This window comes from Phoca vitulina, unplaced genomic scaffold (assembly GCF_004348235.1).
Source record: "Phoca vitulina isolate PV1807 unplaced genomic scaffold, GSC_HSeal_1.0 scaffold22, whole genome shotgun sequence".
In the NCBI taxonomy this organism is placed as follows: domain Eukaryota; kingdom Metazoa; phylum Chordata; class Mammalia; order Carnivora; family Phocidae; genus Phoca; species Phoca vitulina.
Window position 1 is genome coordinate 42,318,936 of NW_022589725.1, and position 19,888 is coordinate 42,338,823.

Below are 19,888 nucleotides of genomic sequence, written 5' to 3' on the forward strand. Positions count from 1 at the left end.
AAAAAAAAAAAAAAAAAAGAACACGCCTATCAAAAAAAAAACAAAAAAAAAAACAAAGGGAAGACCCAGGTGCCGAGCTCTAGCTACACTGTGCACACCCTCTGTGACCTCATGGGAGTTCAATGGCACTAGTAACGGGGTCATGAAACGTTTTGGAAAGCATAAATGCCAAACATTTAAAATGGAATTTACTTAGAAGCAAAACCTTCAGGAGAACCTCAGGATAGCACCCCCAGGGACCCACATACCCACGATTGGCTGGGACTGTCCCTCAGATCTAGCATGTTCCTGATGGGACCATATTTGCCATCTGCTCCAGTAGAGGCCCCCTTGCCTAGTGCCTTGTGATTTGCAAGGTGCTTTTATAAATATTTAATGTTCACAACAACACTGGGGGGTAGGTCCAAAAGAAGAATCAGAGGCTGAAAAGTTGGGAATTGTCCTCCAGGTGACAGAGCTAAGAAGCAGAGCCGGGACCATAGTTTAGATCTTCTGAAGTTGCCCTGGGAGTTATCCAGGCCATTGCCTCCTCTACTTCATTCCCTCATCTTGACCTCATGTGAATTGGTTAGTATTTTGGTAGAGGCCTGGGTGAATCAGTTAAGCTTGACCTGCTCCCTACCCAGCTGCTACTTGTAAGTCAGGCCCATGAATGTCAGCATGGGTCAGGGCCAAAGGACTAAAGTGATTTCAATGATTTTTCCTCTTGATTAGGAAGGTAGCATCTTCAATGCCACTTTCTTCCATATGTTGTGGGCCCAGGCAAGAATGTAAGGGCAGGAGCTTCTAGAGTGACCAGTCCTCCATTAGAATTGTCAAATTCTTGGGTGCGTTTTGGGAACTCATTTTTGGAAAATAAACTGAAATCACTATTAAACAATTCAGATGACTACAGACATGAGGGATCTTTTTTGGGTTGGTGGAAATGCGCCCCTAGATGTTTTAATACTTTTTTAAACCCAAGAATTCAATGAATACTTCTCTAAAGATTTAAGACTTTCATTTTAACATACAACTCCAAAAAGTGAAAGTAAGCATACATCTCCCTTAGATTTTGTTTTCCGTGTAATGGACCAAATCAAACTCTTCTACGGTCATTTTACTTTTATTTTTTATTTTTTTTTAAAGATTTTATTTATTTATTTGAGAGAGAGAATGAGACAGAGAGAGAGAGCATGAGAGATGGGAGGATCAGAGGGAGAAGCAGACTTCCTGCTGAGCAGGGAGTCGGATGCGGGACTCGATCCCGGGACTCCAGGATCATGACCTGAGCCGAAGGCAGTCGCTTAACCAACTGAGCCACCCAGGCGCCCTCATTTTACTTTTAAATAGACCCTCTTAGCTCATTAACAATGAGGTGGATGGTGGGGATAGTTGCGCAATATTATAAATTGACTAAAAGTCACTGCATTATAAACTTACAGTGAGCAAATTTTATGATATGTAAATTCTCTCTCAATAAAGCTGTTGAAAACATTAAAATATCATCAAAAATAATTTTAAGCAAATACATAAGCTGTGTCTGTCTTTATTACAAATGAAAAGGCATATTTTTAACCAGATTTAGGTCTTTTTTTTTTTTTTTTTTCCAAAATAGAGGCATGAAATGTTAGAAAAATTGAAAAGGATACAGAAGGAAGTTTAAAATTGGTTTTTGAGAAAGTCAAATAAAAGTGGGGGAAGGGTGCCCGTAGACGTGATGTTCAAGAAGGAAAGAGTTTTTGCAAAGCAGCCAGGCTGCAACCTGAGAAGTTGGAGGGGCTGGCTTTGGGGTCTTCTCTGAGATGAGGAAGCCACAGCTGTCCTGGGAGCCCCCCAGGTGAGGCTACTTGGGACGTCACATATTCTACCTGGAGGAACTTGGCATCGGCAGGTCTTACTTCTAGCATCTTGAAGAAGCACTAAGTGTCTCCGATTTCATTAAAATATCAAGCTATATCCATTTTTAAGTAAGCGCCATATGTTTTGTGCCTCTAGCAAAATCTTCAGGCATGGTTCAGAGACTTTAAAAACCCTATCTTAGATGCAACACCTCTAAACTACTTCCGAAAGGAAAAAAAAAGTTGGCTCTTAAGAGTTAAATGCACAAATAAAATTCTCAAAGATGCACTTGGAAACTAAGGACCCTAAGTAAATGATGTCCTGTGGCTTCCTCTAAAGAACGGTGGTAACACATGCAGACATAAAAACAGACACTCTGTGAGTGTTGGGGGCGTTATTTGGGACTTTTCAGAAATACCTACAATACCAATGGTTCTTTCTCATAACTAGATCAAGGGTAGCCAGTTAATGAGTTGACCTGAACCATAATCTGAATCTGTAGAAAGGAATTTGTGCACACAACGTAATCCTGAGTTCGGTAGTAGGAGTCCCTGACCTGGGGGCAGGACACCAGGACAAAGGAAAGGGGATAAGAGCCTACGAGTAGAAGAGAAGATGTCCTCTTCCACTTCTCCCATCTTAAGCAACTCATCGAACCGTGTTGTTTCCTCATCTGTAAATGGAAATAAGACTGTATCAACAGATGGCTATGAGAAAGAGAAGAAGAACACATTTCTGGGGAACATTCTGTATATTTCAAAATCTTACCCAAATACTAGATATTATTATTGTTTCTTTGGTCAGAGCAAAAATTCAGTCTGCATTTAGACCCTGTATGTGCAGAGCCCTAAAATTTGGCTACTTAAGCTTAGTTTCCCAACGAGGGTGCATGGCCCTGGAGCAGTGAATGGGCTACTGGCGTGTCCAAGGAATTAACCCTCTCCTCAGCCCTCTGACTGTCATACCAGTATGCCACACAAATATTTTTTGTATGTGTCCCGGGGAAGAAGCAAGGATTGAACAGAGACTCGTTAGTGGCCGAATCCCCGTGCTACACTGTGTCTCCTGTGGATCTAGCATTAAATCCCACCTCCTCTACAGCCAGCAGATTTTTCAGTTGGTGGGCAAGTAGGTCCCATCCACACTGGCCCCCGAAGCATCTGTGAGAGCCCATCCATCTGGGGCACATGGTGTAATTCAGGTCCAAGGGCAGCCTGGTGTTCGTGGCTGCCCGTGGCTCTGCTACACTCCAGCTCTTGCCAGTCTTACAAAGGGTCCCTCCATCCGCTCCCCATGTTTCTTCTCTCTCCTCCTGCTGAAACACACCCTTGCTCTTGCTTATTGACTGACTCATTGCAAATATAAAAGTCTTAAGTGAACCACCACTTACACCATTATGGAAGTGGCGTAGCCAGAGATTAAACTAAAACACGTGGATTCTAATGCAGGTGAATCTACTTTCTAGGTAAAGAACAGCCCACCGGTTTCCTCATCTGTAAAACTGGGTCAATGGCCAGGTTCAATGGGATAAGCTATGGTTGTGGATCCCACAACTGAGAACATCTAACTCCCCGGACCTTTTGTTGAAATAGATTGTGGAGCCTCCCGAAGGTCTGATTCAGTAGGTCTTGGCTGGCCGGGATAACTTGAATTTGAAACAAATTCCTTGGTGATGTTGCTAGTGCATGCAAGACCAGAGAACCCCTGTGCTCTGAAAAGGGCTTAGCCTGGCAGGTAATAAGCACACAGTAAATTTTAGGCACTACTAAGGAAAATAATCAATAAAGATTTGCTCCCCTAAAAAGCTTCCCAATTCTGTTCTATTTGAAAATTCCGCCCCCCTCCCCCAAGAGTCCTGCCTGAGTTGAGAAATAAAAAATCTGGTCTCTTTCAGCTCACTTTTCTTAGAAATTCAGATACGAGGGGGTAACACCTGTTTCTAAACACAACTACTTGACATATTACTTTTGGCGGCTCTTGCCGTCAATTTTTTCATTGCCAATAAAGTTATTGAAATTGAAATACACCATCTGTTTGAGAGTTTGTATCAAAAAGACAGGTGACAGGGTTGCAGGTAATGACAGAGGCAAGCTGTTTCAACAGCAAACTTTCCCATCTGCCGAAACTGACTTCATCTCTTAGATTTGGCATTTGTGAACCGATATGTTCTTCTGGAGTAGGAATTAAAAATCCAGTACTACAAACACCAATTGGTTACTTGAAGCAGTATTAACCACTTCGGAGAAAGGGCTCACCAAATTTCCCACCATTCGGCTTGATTAGAACCAGCAAAACCAGTAAGTTCTAATGGCGATCTATATAGATGCTATAATGTATATTACATGCATATGTACATATATGTACATATATGTTAATGTGTGTGTATTTCTAAATCTGTGAATTAAAATGTAGATGTACCTGTGCATACAGTGAGTACCTGACTTCTTTACTGTTCGTGTAAAATAGTTTCAAATAGCTCACTCCCTGGCACGTGGCACAATGAACCTTTGGTTTCTGAGGTGTAGCAGGAACGCACACTGGGCGGGGCCTCAACCACACAGTCAAGTCTCAGGGGCAGCAGGTGCACAGGATCGCACACCCTGCGAAGCTGACAGCCGGGGACGGTCCATTACGTATAGGTACAGAGCCACGCGGGGAGAGGGAAGGGCTCTGCTTGAAGGACAGGCAGGTGTCGAGAAGGAGCTCACCTCTGGAGTTTGGAGTGTGGCATTTGTTGATAGTGCATGCAAGACCAGAGAACCCACTGTCGTGTGGGAGGATTCACTCGTTTTCCTGACACCCTAACGGCAGTGACATGAGCTTTCTGGATTGGACTGGACTCACTTAATGCTTTCCACTGATGATACTTTGGCCATTCTGTTTTAGAGGCATCAGGGAAGGAGATATGAGCCCTCCATTGAAAACCCACGCTGGTGCTCGATCACCCCAGCTGCCAGGAAGTCCTCCTTGTACACGTGGCAGCTTCCCCTGACTCCCACCATGCCCTGCTCAATCTTTCACATTCTGCCCACACACTGCTTTCCCCTCTTTTCTCCAGGCTTTATGGCTCTCCAGGTTTCAAGCTTATAGCCTGATTGATCTTTTCATATCTGACCTCGAGGATGAGGAAAGAAGAAAGACATTTGGGACTCCATCCTGCCCATCAATTTAAAGCCAGACAGATCCCCAGCTAAAGACAAGATTTGCTGTTTGAAACTAGATGTTTGCAAAACAGAAAGGAAACAGCCTATCCGACTCAGCTCCGCTTTAAGTCCATTATTATTAGATTGGGGCAAATAGTTGGAAAGGCTTGGAGAGACACCTTCTGGAACCTTTACTCCCCCTGCAGCCCTCCTGTCCTCTAGGACCCTCCCCTTGATTTGTGTTCCTTTCTTTGTCCATCAGGGTACTCCTGAACCTCATAGCCTGGCCTCCTCTCTCCAAGAAAACGGACAGAATCTCCTCACTGGATTGGGAACAAAAGCCCGAAGGGGAGGTGTGTAGGGACAAGGAATTGGGCACCAGCTGGGGGGGGGGGGGGTCTCATACTGAGCTGTCCTATAGGAAGAGCAGAGGAAAAGATTGCTTCCCTCACACTCAAAGCTCCGTTCTTAAACATCCATTCTTCACCTACTGGAAAGGAGAACGGGGTGTGATCTCATCTCAACGTTTTCTGCACCTCCTCTTGGATGGTTTGGTGTGGGGGGTTGCTTTCCTCTTCCCCCATGCTTGTGAGCATCATAGACCTGAAACCACCCTCACTCTCACCATGGTCCTAACCAAGACTGGTCCCCTTTCTGGGGTCTCAGTACCAGAAACCTGGTTCCCAGGTTTCTCCACGTTTTTCCTTCTATGACCTGGAGCTCTCATGACTGGATCAGAGCATCCCTTTCATTTCCCGGCCTCCCTCCCCCAGTTGTGAAGATGGCAGGACAGTGGGCATGGTTGGGAGCTTGGGAAGGAGTACTCACTGTGCGGAGGCGAGGTGGCAGGACAGTGAGGGTGGGATGGTTGAAGGAGCTTTAGGAAACGTTGCAGTAAATTCAGTGTTTCCTCTTTGCTCAAGGTTAAAACACTGTCTATCCTTTGCACGAATTCAGCTCATTGAGGACATCGTCAGCATGCTTCTGCTCATCCCAGAGCACACAGGCTGGTTGTCCTTTCCTTAGCTTATTTATCTTCTAGCACCTGTGCGACCTCCCCGTTCCAGAGTGAGATGGTTTGGATAGGAACATGTATAATAAGTACTTTGAAATGGTTCTGTTCCCAGCTGGCTTCTTCCTCGGCTTCTAATTCACCCCATGGCTCCCATTTCTCAGAGTGAAAACCACCAGAGAGATGATGAGTGCTGTTTCAAACTGAAGGATCAGTAGTGAAACATTCCTTGTTCACTTGTTACCTTTTACTTTGATCTTTAACTTGCCAAAGTGCCTGGTAATAAAAGTGTTATTGATTTGGACATTAACAACAGGACTGTGACCAAAATGCTAAATTAAAATGTCTAAGAAAGTTTTTGCCAGGAAGGCCAAACAATTTTAATCTGATTCAACCACAAGACACAACATATTTAAAAAAAAGAAAATTCTCCACACTATCCATTCATTTGGTGAAGCATGAAATCACTCTCTGTCACTATCATGGTAGGGACAATCCAATCTTACAGCATCACAAGGGTGCAGGTGAAGGACTCACTACCAGCTAGGATCTACAGGTACTCGGACACGAAAGAGTGTATTTTCTACTCAGTTCTCCTTATCCTGTGCTCCAGGAGGAGCTTAATCCGTGAGGGCTTCATATCAGCACGTCACAGTTCCTACTCTTTGACCCAAGAGACAGAAACCCATGAACTTGAAATAATGAGAGATGTGAAATTGATTATTAGTTTATTAATTATTTAGTAACGTCCCTCTTTGTACCAGGCATTGTACATGTATTTTAAAACTCTGGGAAGAGATAGGTAATTATCCCCATTTCACAGATCAGAAAACTGAGGCACAAAAATACTGTATCACGCTAACGCAAACATTTGTGGTCTGCCTGAGAGATAGAATAACACACCAGGCTTCTGATTATACAGCTCACCCTCCAGGAGTTTGGATGACTGGACCCACCATTGAGAGATGAACCCGTTCTGGGCGTGCTTGGCCAAATCAAGTTCTAGGCCTATCGCATTGAGGACTGGTTGTATCTAAACTGAGGTAGCATCACCAAGATACCACCAACTGCAGAAACTTTAGGCTAGCTGACCTGGTGTTCAGTCTCCCGAAATTTTATTTCACCATATCCCTTCAATTTGAGATACAGGGGTCCCCCACTACCTGACAGTAGAGCGTTCCTATGAAACCTTTCATAAGCTGAAATGGCGTCCAGCAAAGAAGCAATTACCATTAATTTACATGGGAAAAAATTTTCAGGACTCCCAGACCTAAAAGATAACCTCTGTTGGGCTTTTCTGATACCAGCAGACACATCCTGCTATCGGGCGCACAGCCTAAATGGAGATAAAGCCCAGGTGCTCCCAGACATGGTCAGAGCGCAGCGGCGTGATGCTGAGATGCTGAGTGTAGATCCCCGGGAAGGAGCTCAGGTGCGCGCTACCTGTAGAGGGGCTCCTGGCAAAACCAACGCGGAATGCTGTTGTCGCTTCTTGCCCTTCTTTTTGGTAAAAGCAAAAATCCTCTTTGGATTTCTTTCAGTTAGTGAAAACCAGGACTGATGTTGGTTTTACGGAAAAGCGGAGTGGTGTACGGCAAACTTTCAAAAAGCAGGGGATCCCTTTATCTGTAATATCGACCACAAGGAGCTTAGGAAAAAAAGCCACTTCTTGCAAGCACAGAGGAAGAAGTGGGTTGATAAGTGGAAAGCAGGATGAGGGCTTCTGAAGAAGAAAAGCAGGAGGTCAAAGTGTGTCCCTGCAGGGTCTCTGCATGCTTTTTTGTCAAGTCTAATTCTTACCTGACTCCCATGTTTTGTTTCTGGTGGAAAGTAGAAGGATGAAAAAAATTCAAGTTTCCTTTTACTGCTTGCACTCTGGTGCCTTTAGCCATGGAAGAGTCTGGAGTGGGCCAGGTGTATCCCTAGGGTTCATCTTCAGGCCTTGCCTGCACCACCCCAGGGAAGTTCTGCCACGTGATCCTTTGCCATGGCAACAGCAAGGCAGGTATGGCCTCCCCTGCCTGCTGGTTCTCCGGCCACTCTTCACCTTGCATTTATAACTACAACACTCCTTTTATTGAAATTATTATACATTTATTTCCCAAAATTAAAAAAAAAAAAAAAACTGGGCCTGTAAAAAGAACATTTCGTCAAATTGTTGGTTCATTAGATTCCTACATTTTAAAATTTTATCATACTCTTGGGCAATTTTATTATTTTTTTTAATTTAGTTAAATTCAATTTAGTTAACATATAGTGTATTATTAGTTTCAGGGGTAGAATTTAGTGATTCATCAGTTGCATGTAACACCCAGTTCTCATTACTTCAAGTGCCCTCCTTACTGCCCATCACCCAAATCACCCCATCCCCCCACCCACCACCCCTCCAGCAACCCTCAGTTTGTTCTCTACAGTTAAGAGTCTCTTATGGTTTGCTTCCCTCTCTGTTTTTGTTTTATTGTATTTTTCCTGCCCTTCCCCTATGTTCATCTGTTTTGTTTCTTAAATTCCACATATGAGTGAAATCATATGGTATTTGTCTTTCTCTGACTGACTTATTTTGTTTAGCATAATACCCCCCTCTGGTTCCATCCATGTCATTGCAAATGGCAATATTTCATTCTTTTTGGTGGTTGAGTAATATTCCATTGTATAGATAGATAGATAGACCACATCTTCTTTATCCATTCATCTGTCAATGGACATCTGGGCTCTTTCCATCATTTGGCTATTGTGGACATTGCTGCTATACACATTGGGGTGCATGTGCCCCTTCGGATCACTATGTTTGTATCCTTTGGATAAATACCTAGTAGTGCAATTGCTGGGCCCCATTGGATAGTTCTCTTTTTAACTTTTTGAGGGACCTCCATACTGTTTTCCAGAGTGGCTGGACCAGCTTGCATTCCCACCAACAATGTAGGAGGGTTCCCCTTTCTCCACATCCTCGCCAACATCTGTTGTTTCCTGACTTGTTAATTTTAGCCAATCTCACAGGTGTGAGGGGTTATCTCATTGTAGTTTTGATTTGTTTTTCCCTGATACTGAGTGATGTTGAGCACTTTTTCATGTGTCTGTTGGCCATTTGTATGTCTTCTTTGGAGAAATGCCTATTCATGTCTTCTGCCCATTTCTTGATTGGATTTTTTGGTTTTGGGTTTGTTGAGTTTGATAAGTTCTTTATGGATTTTGGATACTAGCCCTTTATCTGATAGGACATTTGCAAGTATCTTCTCCCATTCTGTCGGTTGTCTTTTGGTTTTGTCAACTATTTCCTTTGCTGTGCAAAAGCTTTTTATCTTGATGGAGTCCCAATAGTTCATTTTTGCCTTTGTTTCCCTTGCCTTTGGAGATGTGTCTAGCAAGAAGTTGCTGCGACTGAGGTCAAAGAGGTTGCTGCCTGTGTTCTCCTCTAGGATTTTGATGGATTCCTGTTTCACATTTAGGTATTTCATCCATTTTGAGTCTATTTTTGTGTGTGGTGTAAGAAAATGGTCTAATTTCATTTTTCTGCATGTAGCTGTCCCATTTTCCCAACACCATTTGTTGAAGAGACTGTCTTATTTCCATTGGATATTCCCTCCTGTTTTGTTGATTAGTTGACCATAGAGTTGAGGGTCCATTTCTGGGCTCTCTATTCTGTTCCATTGATCTATGTGTCTGTTTTTGTGCCAGTACCATCCTGTCTTGATGATTACACCTTTGTAATACAGCTTGAAGTCCGGAATTGAGATGCCTCTAACTTTGTTTTCTCTTTCAACATTACTTTGGCTATTTGGGGTCTTTTCTAGTTCCATACACATTTTAGGATTGTTTGTTCCAGCTCTGTGAAAAATGTTGATGGTATTTTGATAGGGATTGATTGCATTGAATGTGTAGACTGCTTTGCGTAGCATAGACATTTTAACAATATTTGTTCTTCTAATCTTATGAGCATGGAATGTTTTTCCATTTCTTCCTGTCTTCCTCAATTTCTTTCATAAGTGTTCTATAGTTTTTAGAGTACAGATCTTTTGCCTCTTTGGTTAGGTTTATTTCTAGGTATCTTATGGTTTTTGGTGCAGTTGTAAATGGGATCGACTCCTTGATTTCTCTTTCTGTTGCTTCATTGTTAGCGTATAGAAATACAACAGACTTCTGTGTGTTTATTTTATATTACTATTCGGTGATTTTTTTAAAAGATTATTTACTTATTTATTTGACACTGAGAGAGACAGATAGAGAGCACAAGCAAGGGGAGCTGCAGAGGGAGAGAGAGAAGCAGGCTCTCCGCTGAGCAGGGAGTCCGATGCGGGGCTCGATCCCAGGACCGCGAGATCATGACCTGAGCCAAAGGCAGATGCTTAACCGACTGAGCCACCCAGGCACCCCACTATTTGGTGATTTTAAAATGAAGTACATAAGGAATGATATATTGTTTAACAATTTAAAAATGTATTCCATCTTAAGGAAACATTTGTCAAGCTAAATGAATCCTCTATCCTGGAAATAACAAAGGAGGCAAGGAAAGACAGATTCACATTCCTTCCATCACCCCCCACCCCAAACCTGGCAGCCCAGCACAGAGAGAGACACTGTCTCTGTGGGAGAAGAAAAGTGACCACCTGACTTCACCAGGGACCCCCAGCACCATGCCAATTCCTGCGGCCCTAGGTGGCTCCCAGGGTACCAAGCTCCCAGCGGGTTCCTGTGAACCCAGGCTCCCTGCTCACCCCAGTGTCAGCTGGCTCCTGCTGACCCAGCAGCTCCTGCGGCCTCTAGCTCTCAATCAGCCCCAGGTCCAGGCCAACTATTATGGACTGACCCAGGCCCCTGGCCCATCCTAGCACCAATCAGCCCCCATAGACTCACACTCTAAAACCAGCTCTCACGGACTTAGATTCCTGGCTTACTCCAACACCGGACTGGCCCCTGCAGACCCATCTCCATGTCTGCCCCTGAAGCCCCAGTTTATAGGCCATCCCCATGTCCCCAGCCTCTGGACCGAGCCCTCTGAACCCAGACTTGGGGCCCACCTCAGTGGTCCTTAGAGCCTGGTTGGCCCCTGTGGACCCAGGATCCAGGCCTACCCACGCAGACCCAGTCTCAGGCCTATAACTGCAGGCTCAAACCCCAAGCCTGGCCCATTGTACTCAAGCATCAGGCCTACCCACCTATTGCCCCAGACACCACCAGATGACCCACCTAGAATCTCTAGACCAGCTTGCCTGCTGAAGCCAGTCTGTAAAGACTAGAGGAAGTGCCTACTTCCTCAAATGGGCAGACACCAATCCATGACCACAGGGATCATAAAAAATCAAGGAAACATGACAGCAGCAAAAAAAAAAAAAAAAAAAAAAAAAAAAAACCTAATAAAGATTTTGAATAGCTAAAGCAATCCTGAGAAAGAAGGTCAAGCTAAAGGCATCACAATTCCTGATTTCAAACTTTATTACAAAGCTATCATAATCCAAATGGTATGGTACTAACATAAAAACAGACATATACATCAATGGAACAGAATTGAGAGCCCAGAAATAAGCCCATACTTGTATGGTCAACTAATATTTGACAAGGGATACTCAGTGGGGAGAAGATAGTCTCCAATAAATGGTGCTGGGAAAACCAGGTATTCACAAACAGAAGAATGAAATTGGACCCCTATCTCACACCACTCACAAAAAATTAACCTGAAATTGATTAAAGGCTTAAATGTAAGACCCAAAACTACTAGAAGACAACATAGGAAAATGGCTCCTTGACATTGGTCTTGGCAATGATTTTTTGGATATGACATCAACAAGCAACAAAAAGCAAAAATAAACAAGCGGGATGATGTCAAACTAAATAGCTTCTGCACAGCAAAAGAAACCATCAGCAAAATGAAAAGGCAGCCTACAGAACGGGAGAAAATATTTGCAAACCATGTATCTGTAAGGGGTTAATAGCCAAAATATATAAGAAAATATATATATAAATATATAAAGAAATACAACCCAAGAGCAAAAAAAAAAAAAAAAAAAAAACAAATCCGATGGGAAAAAAATAGGCAAAGGACTTGATTACACATTTTCCCAAAGAAGACATACAAATGGCCAACAGCTACATGAAAGCGAAAAGCTAAGAATGCAATTAAAAACAAAGGCATAAATATTGATATACATTTGGAAATGCAACTTTAATTGGAAACCTGTCAGGAACTGAGGTAGTTTTCCCTGTGTTTCTGTTCCTTATACCATACACATGTCACTTTTCTCTACCTCCTCATAGCTACTTACTCTTAGTTTCTGCTTCCTCATAGCTCTGGTCTGCCAGGACCCCTTGTATCAGTCAGGGTGTAGATAGGAAGGAAATCAGCCCCTGATTCTCGTCAAAGGAGAGGTCAGGTTAAGGGAAACCCAGGAGGGCTGGAGAGGCACCCTGGGCTAGCAGCCTCGGGAAGCCCCGTCACCCCTAAGCCTTCAGGTTGAGTCAGGGAGCAGTAGGGAATCTGCAGAGAGGGCTGGGCTGTAGGGGAGGCTGCCTGGAGGTGTTGAGAGCTTTGGAGAGGAATAAACCACTGCCAACCACAACCAGGTGGGAGGGAGCCAGAGCAAGAAAGCCCTTCCCACCCTCCCCTCCCACCAGAGGCGAAGGGGGCCCAGTCTCTGGAGAAAGTAGCCAGAAGATCTGGAGAAGCAAAAGCAGAGTATCCACCATACGTTTGTGGCCTTGAGACTTCTCTCTATATACCCTTTTGTTACGTAGTGGCGCAGTATTTCCTAGTTCAGATTTCCAGCTGCACTAAGGGAGAGCATTTTGGCTCTGCCATCACTGGCCAGGCTACGCATTAGCTGCCCTTGTGAAGGCTGCCCGTCTAATCAGCTGTACAAGCACACCTTGGAGATATTGCAGGTTCCGTTCCAGACCACTGCAATAAAGCGAATGTCGCAATAGAGTGAGTCAGTGACTTTTTTGGTTTCCCGGTGCATATAAAAGTTGTCCTTACACTAAACTGTAGTCTATTAAGTGTGCAACAGCATTATATCTTTAAAAAAAAAAAAAACAATGTACATACCTTAATTTTAAAATACTTTATTGCTAAAAAATGCTAGTCATCATCTGAGTTTTCAGCAATTCGTAATCTTTTTGCTGGGGGAGGGTCTTGCCTCCATGTCGATGGCTGCTGACTGATCAGGGTGGTGGTTGCTGAAGGCTGGGGGCCAGGGCAATTTCTTTCTTTCTTTCTTTCTTTCTTTCTTTCTTTCTTTTCTTTCTTTCTTTCTTTCTTTCTTTCTTTCTTTCTTTCTTTCTTTTCTTTCTTTCTTCTTTCTTTCTTTCTTTTTTTCTTTTCTTTCTTTTTTTTTTCTCTCCTTGTCCCCCACCACTGCCATGCTGGTCCCTGTAGCAATTTCTTAAAATGAGACAAAGAAGAAGTTTGCCACACGGATCAACTCTTCCTTTCACGAGCGATTTCTCTGTAGCAGGCGATGCTGTTTGGTAGCAGTTTACCCACAGTAGAACCTCTTTCAAAATTGGAGTCCATCCTCAAACCTGCCACTGCTTTATCAACTAAGTTCATGTAATAGTCTGAATGCTTTATTGTCATTTCAACAATCTTCACGGCATCTTCACCGGGAGGAGATTCCATCTCAAACCACTTTCTTTACTCATCCATAAGAAGCAACTCCTCATTCATTAATGTTTTAACATGAGATCGCAGCAATTCAAATATAATAATAATGAAGAAGTTTGACATATTGGAAGAATTACCAAAATGTGACACAGAGACACAAAGTGAGCAAACGCTGTTGGGAAAAGGGTGCTGATAGACTTGTTGGACACAGGATAACCACAAGCCTTCAATTTGTAAACAAACAAAACGCAATCATCTGCAAAACACAATAAAGAGAAGTGTCGCTAAACAAGGTATGCCTGTATTGAAAATGGGGAGGGGTCAGGTAACTGGAAATGTACGACGAACATCCTCACCCTGGGTACCCAGAGCCACTTCACCCGCGGGCTGGTCTAGAACAGATGCAAATGCGCCCATGTGTATAACATACAAATGAAGCAATAGCTATTGTAACATTGTGATGGGTTTCCCTTGGGGCTCCAAGGATAACAGTTAACATTTATTGAATACTGTCTATGATCTAGGTGTGGTTAAATCACTCTGTGGGGATTCTCGCATTTAATCTGTGCAGCTCCTCTGTCGTAGGCCTAATTATTACTCATAGGCTACAGAGGAGGAGGTCCTATCAGCAGAGGCTAAGCAGCCTGCCAGAGGGTGCCCCGTGACAGATAAGTAGTGGATGCAGACTTTACCCAGCCCAGGCAATCTGACTCCACACATGAGCTACTGGACACCGTTCTTACCACACCTATGAGACACGAAATAAAAATTAACATTATCTTTTAAAAGAACTTGCCTTTAGGGAGAGTTTCCTCCTTTCCATCAGCATTTCCAAAAGTAATCCTATGGCAACACTACCGTAACTGAAGACGTTACTATTAGGGAAAAGCGGGCGAAGGGCTTATGAGATCTCGCTGAATTTTTTTTCTTACAACTGCATGTGAATCTACACTTATCTCAAAATAAAGTTAAGGGGCGCCTGGTTGGCTCAGTCATTAAGCGTCTGCCTTGGCTTCTGGTCATGATCCTAGGACCCTGGGATCAAGCTCCCTGTAGGGCTCCCTGCTCAGTGGGAAGCCTGCTTCTCCCTTTCCCTCTGCCTGTCGTTCCCCCTGCTTGTGCTCTGTCTGTCAAATAAATAAATAAAATCTTAAAAAAAAAATAAAGTTAAACAAATATTGTAGCAACAACATCAACTACCATGTATTCATTAACTCCACCTCAACACTGGGCATCTTCTTTGTGCCTGGCACCATTCTAAGTGCTGCGGATACAGCAGAGAACAGGACACACACACAAATCCCTGCCCTCATGAAGCTGGCATTCTAAAGGAAGTTGGCTTGTCCAAAGCTTCATTTGGTCAGGTTCCTTACAATAAAATTTATTAAATGCATGTTCATGACATAAATATTGACTACAGAGTATTCACTTCCTCATCCCACACAAAGTAGGTCTGATTAGATTTCCCTGGGCTACCTGACAAGGCTCACAGTATTTGTGATTGCCCAGCCTTGTCCCGAATGGTAAATCAATGAGTCATTCTTTCTCTCCACTGCAATGATTATAATACCTGTAAAATCTAAATACTGCTGTATGCAAAACGTGCTTGGAAAGTCTCACTCCCTTCTCTCCCCTGCTCCTCTCTGCTCTAGGCTACAGAGAGCATCCAGTTGTCATGCAGATGATGAGGCTGTGATTGATGAATTACAAATCCTGGCTACTGTTCCCAAAGAAAGACGTTTCTCACTACCATTCCAATGTGCTGGAGATCCCAGACAGAAAATGGCAGCCACCAAAGCGCTGAGGGGAGTCCTTCCAGTCCTTTCTGTCCCGGCTCCTAGTTTTTTTCCATGATGGCCTGCAACAGTTCCAGCACTGAGACCTACCAGTACTTGCTGCTGAACGGGAGCAATGTGTCAGACTCTGGGGTCACCACACCACCCGCCCCCCTCAGGATATCCTTGGCGATAATCATGATGCTGATGATCGTGGTGGGATTCCTTGGCAATGCCGTGGTCTGCATCATCGTGTATCAGCGGCCAGCCATGCGCTCCGCCATCAACCTGTTGCTGGCCACGCTGGCCTTCTCCGACATCATGCTGTCCTTATGCTGCATGCCCTTCACTGCCGTCACCCTGATCACAGTCCACTGGCACTTTGGGGATTACTTCTGCCGCCTCTCGGCCACCCTGTACTGGTTTTTTGTCCTGGAGGGCGTGGCCATCCTGCTCATCATCAGCGTGGACCGCTTCCTCATCATCGTCCAACGGCAGGACAGGCTGAACCCGCGGCGGGCCAAGAGGATCATCGCCGTCTCCTGGGCGCTGTCGTTCTGCGCGTCGGCGCCCTCGCTGACAGGCCGGACGTTCGTGGAGGTGCCGGCGCGGGCCCCCCAGTGCGTGCTGGGCTACACGGAGTTCCCGGCGGAGCGCGCCTACGTGGTGGCGCTGGTGGTGGCCGTGTTCTTCGTGCCCTTCGGCGTCATGCTGTGCTCCTACCTGTGCATCCTGCACACGGTCCGCAAGAACGCCATCCGCGTGCACAACCAGTCCGACAGCCTGGACCTCAGACAGCTCACCAGGGCCGGCCTGCGGCGGCTGCAGCGGCAACAGCAGGTCAGCCTGGACTTGAGCTTCAAGACCAAGGCCTGCACCACCATCCTGATCCTCTTCGTGGGCTTCTCGCTCTGCTGGCTGCCGCACTCCGTCTACAGCCTTCTGTCGGTGTTCAGCCGGGGCTTCTACTGCAGCTCCTCTTTCTACACCACCAGCTCCTGCGTCCTGTGGCTCAGCTACCTCAAGTCCGTCTTCAACCCCATCGTCTACTGCTGGAGAATCAAAAAATTCCGCGAGGCCTGCATTGAGTTGCTGCCCCAGACCGTCCAAATCCTCCCCAAAGTGCCTGAGCGGATCCGGAGGAGAATCCAGCCGAGCACGGTCTACGTGTGCAATGAAAACCAGTCCGCCGTTTAGGACACAGGCAGGGGGAGGACAGGGACTGGTTCCAGGGCAGAGCTCATGCGTCCTTCTGCTCCGCGTCCTGGCGCCTTGGTGGTTGGCAGTCAGCATTTTTGGCGGCCCTCCCTGTAAGCACAAAGGTACCATTTGTTACCGGATAGGTGGCAGCTCCCAGGTTTGCAAGATGAATTATTTTTGTTCCTCGCTGGAGAAGAGCCGTACTGGGGTCTGATGGAAACTGGAAGGTAGTTGAGACAAAGCGGGAATGGGGTGGGCATATGGGGGCAGAAAGTTAGGGAGGGGGGCAGGGAGCAAGCACTTGAGTGTGGGGCCGGAGGAAGGCTCTGTCTAAAGAGCTCCCCTGTGCACCTGCTTCCGAGCAGCCCTGTGGTGCCTGCTCTGAGATGGGAAACCCAGTAGGGATCATCTCATGGGTTACCACTCATTTCATTCGATGCCAGCATTCTTCAGGTATTTATTTTTGTGGAGCATGGGAAATACGCAAGGCTCTTTATGTTGGTCGGGTGTGCATTTCTGATCATGCCGAATCATCCTTTCTAGAAACCAAATCGCACCAGGAAGCAGAGTGAGCCCCTGTGCTTTTCAGTTGCCCAGTGGGACACGTGGGAGGTGAAGTGGCTCGAAGCCCAGAGAATGATCAGGGGTAGCTCAGCTGAAATGAGAAGCCCACCCAAGTGGCCCTGCACATACCCAACTGCTCCTACCTGGCGCAGCCCTGTCCCTGGGCCCTGAAGCCCTCCCTGTCGGCCGTGACAGTCCCCCTGCCCCTTCTCTCTTTCCCTCCACTGTTCCCTGTGCCTCCCTTTGTTTCATGCCATTCATCCCGTGCACAGAAGAAACCCACTCTTCCTGTAATTCATCTTTTCAGCAAGTATCCATAGTGACTTGCTTTCAGTTTCAGAAGTGGCCAGTGGGCTTGGTTTATGTTTCCTCTCAACACCCTGAGGCTACAGTCTTGGTGAGCTGCGGCATGGACTTCAGCACTGGGGCTGGGGGGACGGGGGGCCTCATAAACACCTGACCCACTGAGCGGTTCCCCATTGAGCTCTGCCTTCCTCCTACCTCATTCAGATCCACAGTCTGACTGCTGCTGTCTGGGCCACCTGCCCGAACCTGGGGCCTCTGACCCCAGCTGGGACCAGGACCCCAGGACTAAAGCTGCCTGGAGGGGACCTTTCTGCTTGTGCCGTCCACTTGGCCGCTGTGCCCAGGGTCACCCATTACCACCAGGAGCTTCTGATGCCAGGGGATGATTTTCAAGTTCAGGCATGCCACCGAAGCCACTGAGCTCTTGTTACAGTTTCAGATCTGAAGAGAGTGGGAAATTCAAGGAGAGTTTCAGAAAATCTGATTGCAAGTCTAACTCTGTCGACAGCTAGTCCTGTTTCACCACACTTCTCCCGGTCTTGGTTTCCCCATTTGCCAAGTGAGGAAGGAGGTCTAGATGATCTCTAGAGTCCCTTGCTATTTCGCAGACGCTCAGATTCTAAGTATGTATGTTTCCTACTCAGAGTCACCCAATCCCTGCGTTTGTTTATTTATCCATGCAATGAGCATTTATTAAGTGCCTAGTAGGTGCAAGGCACTGTGGGGAATAGTGATGAATAAGGCATGTGACGAAAAGCAGTTGTCCAATTTATCTCGGATAATCATAATTTGAATTTGGTCTAACAGCACAGAAGCTCTCTTTTTGTCTCTTTTCTCATTTCCCTTCCAAGATTGTGTTAAGAGGCCAACTCCCCGTTCTAATGCTCTCTTCCTATGGTACTGGTGACAGAGGCAAAGAAAGAGAACATGATTTACATTAACCTAAGCCCAGAAGAAGGTCTGTCAAGGAAATAATTGCCACTTCCTCACCAACTCCCCCATCCATTTATACGCAGACGAGAGAGAGAGAGACCGAAGACTGGCAGTTGGCATGTGCTCCATCGAGGTGGGTCCCATCAGCTCTGTGTCCCTAGTGCACCAGGCAGGGCCAGGTTTTGCCTTCAGTTCCCACAAGACGAGTTGCATGGCTTCAGTGGTGTCCAAAAGCACAGCCACACCACCCAGGGTAACAGGCCACTGGGCCCTCCCCTCTGGTGGGTGTTTAAGAGAATGTTCTTCAGGAGCAAAAGAGAAATCACAAACTGAATGAATGAAAGTATCCAAATTTCTATTAATCAGTGTTACATGATGTATGTTGGACAGATATATATATGTTTTAAAGTAATAATTTTGTATATATTTTAAATAAAGTATTATTGCTCTTTCAGTGTATAAGACTATGTTCTTACCAAAATTAGCACCAAGCCCATGAAGAGTAAGCCGAGAATCTGCTGTCTAACACCTCCTAGGACAAAACCACTTCAGGAAAACTAGAACCTCGACGTTACTAACCAAGCTGGAATGACCACAGGAATGACAGTGGGGAGACTATTTGAACAATGGGGGTCACAACCGGGTCCCCTACTTTTTTTTTTAAGATTTTATTTATTTATTTGAGAAAGAGAGAATGAGAGAGAGCACATGAGAGGGGGGAGGGTCAGAGGGAGAAGCAGACTGCCTGCCGAGCAGGGAGCCCGATGCGGGACTCGATCCAGGGACTCCAAGATCATGACCTGAGCCGAAGGCAGTCGCTTAACCAATTGAGCCACCCAGGCACCCGGGGTCGCCCACTTTTAAAAACAATCATGGCCCCACTAAGTAACTCCAGCCAGTTAGTCTTCACCTCTGACTTCCGATCCGTCACCTTCAGAATTCTCTCCAGCCTCACCAAACCTATAATGAACTTTGCTTTCCTGAGACAATGCATGACTACTAAGTTCTTATCTCCTTCCCTGAGGTCTGCAGGGAAAGTGGTGCTTGTTGGCTTTTGGTTTATGTCTTCTCTTTAGCCCTAGGGCACCTGAATTATTTTCTGTGGGGCCTGGGCAGCAACGATGGTAATAACTGTTCCAGAAGCTCCTTGGGAGAGCCTTGCTTCAGAAAATGAGACACAAATAAGCCTCAGAAGTGTCATCCTAATTATGACTACCCCTAAAAATCCACTACCTTTTTGTCTTGAATCTTGATCCCTGTTGCTGGGGTGAGATGAAAGCAAAGTTTCTCTAGGACATTCTGACAACCAAGCCGAGCAACAAAATTCTAGACCAATTCCTACTTTGCTATCTCCCCAACGTGAATTACAGCACATGTTGCTTTGGACTAAAAACCCCACTATGGGGGCGCCTGGATGGCTCAGTGGATTAAGCGTCTACCTTTGGCTCAGGTCATGATCTCATGGCCTGGGATTGAGCCCTGAGTCAGGTTCCCTGCTCAGCGGGGAGTCTGCTTCTCCCTCTTCCTCTGTCCCTCCCCT

The 19,888-nt window shown here is 45.6% G+C and overlaps 1 protein-coding gene across 1 annotated transcript in view; it reads left to right on the top strand.

Annotated features, from left to right (window-relative positions):
* GPR45 (G protein-coupled receptor 45) overlaps nucleotides 1–18,805 on the top strand; it is an 83,642-nt gene extending 64,837 nt beyond the window's left edge. Inside the window, exon 2 of the mRNA XM_032419304.1 lies at nucleotides 15,223–18,805. Coding sequence (XP_032275195.1) covers nucleotides 15,421–16,542 — 1,122 coding nt within the window. The 5' untranslated portion in view covers nucleotides 15,223–15,420 and the 3' untranslated portion in view covers nucleotides 16,543–18,805. The remainder of the gene's footprint in view (nucleotides 1–15,222) is intronic.
* Nucleotides 18,806–19,888: the final 1,083 nt, after the last annotated feature.